The 2,711-nt window shown below is 38.4% G+C and overlaps 1 protein-coding gene across 1 annotated transcript; it reads right to left on the bottom strand.

Annotated features, from left to right (window-relative positions):
- Positions 1 to 745: 745 nt before the first annotated feature.
- LOC144566640 (uncharacterized) lies at positions 746 to 2,322 on the bottom strand. The gene is made up of 2 exons (XM_078316679.1): positions 2,013 to 2,322; positions 746 to 1,266 (listed from the first exon to the last, which is right to left on the bottom strand). Exons 1-2 carry the CDS (start codon positions 2,320 to 2,322, stop codon positions 746 to 748), a joined length of 831 nt encoding a protein of 276 aa, XP_078172805.1.
- Positions 2,323 to 2,711: the final 389 nt, after the last annotated feature.

Raw genomic sequence — 2,711 nt, 5'->3', positions numbered from 1 at the left:
CGGTATATGAAAAACCTACCCCTCAAGCGCTTTGAAGATCTTGTAAACTTTTTTCGGGCTACCCAGGGAATCAAACACGTAAAACGTGCTCGCTCTTGGCATCAGCACAATCAATATCCAATGTATACTGCATATTTATGTAAAACATGCTATAATTTTTAATGTCTACGAAATGAAAGAAATTGAAGAAATTATATAAATAGAGAGAGAGAGAACTAACCCCTCATGATATGGTAAGAATATAATTTTTTGTCTCTGTTTTCTTTCAATGCTGTTGTTAGGTATTCCTCGACAAATTGTCTATCGCGATCATCACCACCCACAAAGCCTCGTGATGGTCTTCCTAACACACGCTGGCAATATACCTCGAATTGCAATAGGAAGAAGCTGTGTCATTAAAACATCACAGTCGTGAGACTTCATACCTGTCAATTTTAAATCTTCCAGTGAAACTAGCTTTTTAAAATTTGAAGAATATCCGGAGGGAACTTTGACACCATGAAGACATTCACATAAGCTTATCTTTTCCTTTTTCGACAGCGTATGCATGGCGGGTTTTAGATATGTACAAATTTTTACCATCTGATCTTTCCTTCTCTCCTGGTTGTAGATCCGGCCGTATGTTCATTAATTGCATGTCTTTTCGAACATTGATTCCGTCCTTACTCTTACCCGGAATATTCAACAATGTTCCAACTATGCTATCACAAACATTTTTCACTACATGCATCACATCAAGACAATGTCAAACCTCTAAGTGCTCCCAGTATGGTAAATCCCAAAATATTGATCTCTTCTTCCAGCAACTTTTCGGAGCCCCTTTCTTTCTTCCCCTTTTTTTCTTAAATTTCCCTAAATCAACTTTGATATCCTTTACTCGTGAATAAACTTCTTTACCGGTCAATGGATAACGTGCTTTGTTGTTCTCGGTCTTTCCGTTGAATTCTTTCTTTCTCTTTCGGTGTGCGTGATTGGTAGGAAGAAACCTACGATGACCCATGTACACAGTTTTAGAGCAATTAGTTAACCACATATCGTCTGTATCGTCTTGACAAATAGGACACGCCTTTTCTCCTTTAACACTATAACCCGACAAATTGTCATATGCCGGAAAATCATTAATGGTGCAGAAAATCATAGCCCGTAAGGTGAAAGTTTCCTTACTATATGCATCGAACATCTGCACTCCTGGTAACCACAATTTTTGTAGGTCCTCTATCAACGGTGCTAGGTACACATCTATGTCGTTTCCGGGTTGTTTGGGTCCTGATATCAGTAAGGTCAGCATGATGTACTTGCGTTTCATACACAACCAAGGTGGAAGATTGTAAATGCACAATAGACCCGGTCAACTACTATGCTTACTGCTCATGCTACTATGCGGGTTCATTCCATCTATACTGAACCCAAGCTTTAGGTTTCTGCAATCACTGCCAAAGTCAAACTTTCTGTCGATATTCCTCCACTGAGAAGAATCAGCGGGGTGCCGTAATTTTTCATCTTTTTTCGGTCTTCCGCATGCCAACGCAATAATTTCGCTTCTTCGGCATTTGCAAACATAGCTTTGAATCTTGGTATCACAGGGAGGTACCACAATGCTTTTGCCGGAGGCCCTTTTTTCAATTTAGAATCATCACTGTTATCGTTGGTTATTTTCCTTCTTATGTAGCGTGATGTACCACATTTTGGACACTCATCGAGATCTACATACTCATTTCTGTATAATATACAATCATTTGGGCATGCATGTATTCTTTGAACTTCCAAATCCACTGGACACAACATTTTTTTCACTTCATAAATATTACATGGTATCTCGTTTCCATCCGGCAGCATTTCTCTTAATACTTCTAATAACGCAGTAAAACTTTTATCACTCCAACCATTAGATGCTTTTAGATTATACAATTTCAATACACCTTGCAATTTTGTAAATTTAATACAACCAGGATACAAATATTTTTTAGAATCTTCATACAAATTCTCAAATACATGATATTGCTTATCATTACCAAAATCATCTTCTAAATCACGTAACATTTGATCAAGATTACCACATTCGTCTACCACCATATCATCATTTCCATCGCCTTGCACATCACTTCCGCTATTGTGGTCTTCCTGATTCCTACTACCAGTACCAGTATCTATGCCGGTTTCCAAACTCTCGCCATGCCATATCCAACGTGTATAATCTTGCTTAAATCCACGGCGGATTAAATGATTCCTCACTTGGACGGGGTTAGACCATTTCTGGTTATTGTTACAATCACGACAAGGACATGCCATCTTCACATTTCCAGTATTTGTCATGTCTTCCATGGCAACTTTTATAAATTCATCAACACCTGTCAAATATTAATCTGAAACACGTGATGCTCCATACATCCAACTGCGATCCATCTGCAATTATAAGAAAACACAATTAAGTACACTTTTAGGGTCAAATATTGAATTTAGGGCTTATATAGGGCCGGTTTACAATCCTACGCCACTCTTTGAATACTTTGTCTCAATTAGGATGTGAACACGCGTTAGTCGCGTTTTAGTATTTAAGAAAATTTTGGCAGCATTTCTCTTTAGTTCCCCGAGTATCCGGGGAACTAATCGAAGGAAATGCTGCCGAAATTTTCTTAAATACTAAAACGCGACTAACGCGTGTTCACATCCTAATTGAGACAAAATATTCAAAGAGCAGTCCCAAAACGGGG

This window comes from Carex rostrata, chromosome 15, assembly GCF_964058835.1.
Source record: "Carex rostrata chromosome 15, lpCarRost1.2, whole genome shotgun sequence".
Lineage (NCBI taxonomy): Eukaryota > Viridiplantae > Streptophyta > Magnoliopsida > Poales > Cyperaceae > Carex > Carex rostrata.
Note: the sequence above shows the minus strand (reverse complement) of the source record. Positions and strands in the feature narration are given on the sequence as shown.

Coding starts and splice junctions, on each gene's coding strand:
- LOC144566640 (XM_078316679.1), bottom strand. CDS start 2,322: ATGGAAGACATGACAAATACTGGAAATGTGAAGATGGCATGTCCTTGT. Junction 1,267..2,012: donor TGATTTAGAAGATGATTTTG/GTAATGATAAGC, acceptor TACTGATATCAG/GACCCAAACAACCCGGAAAC.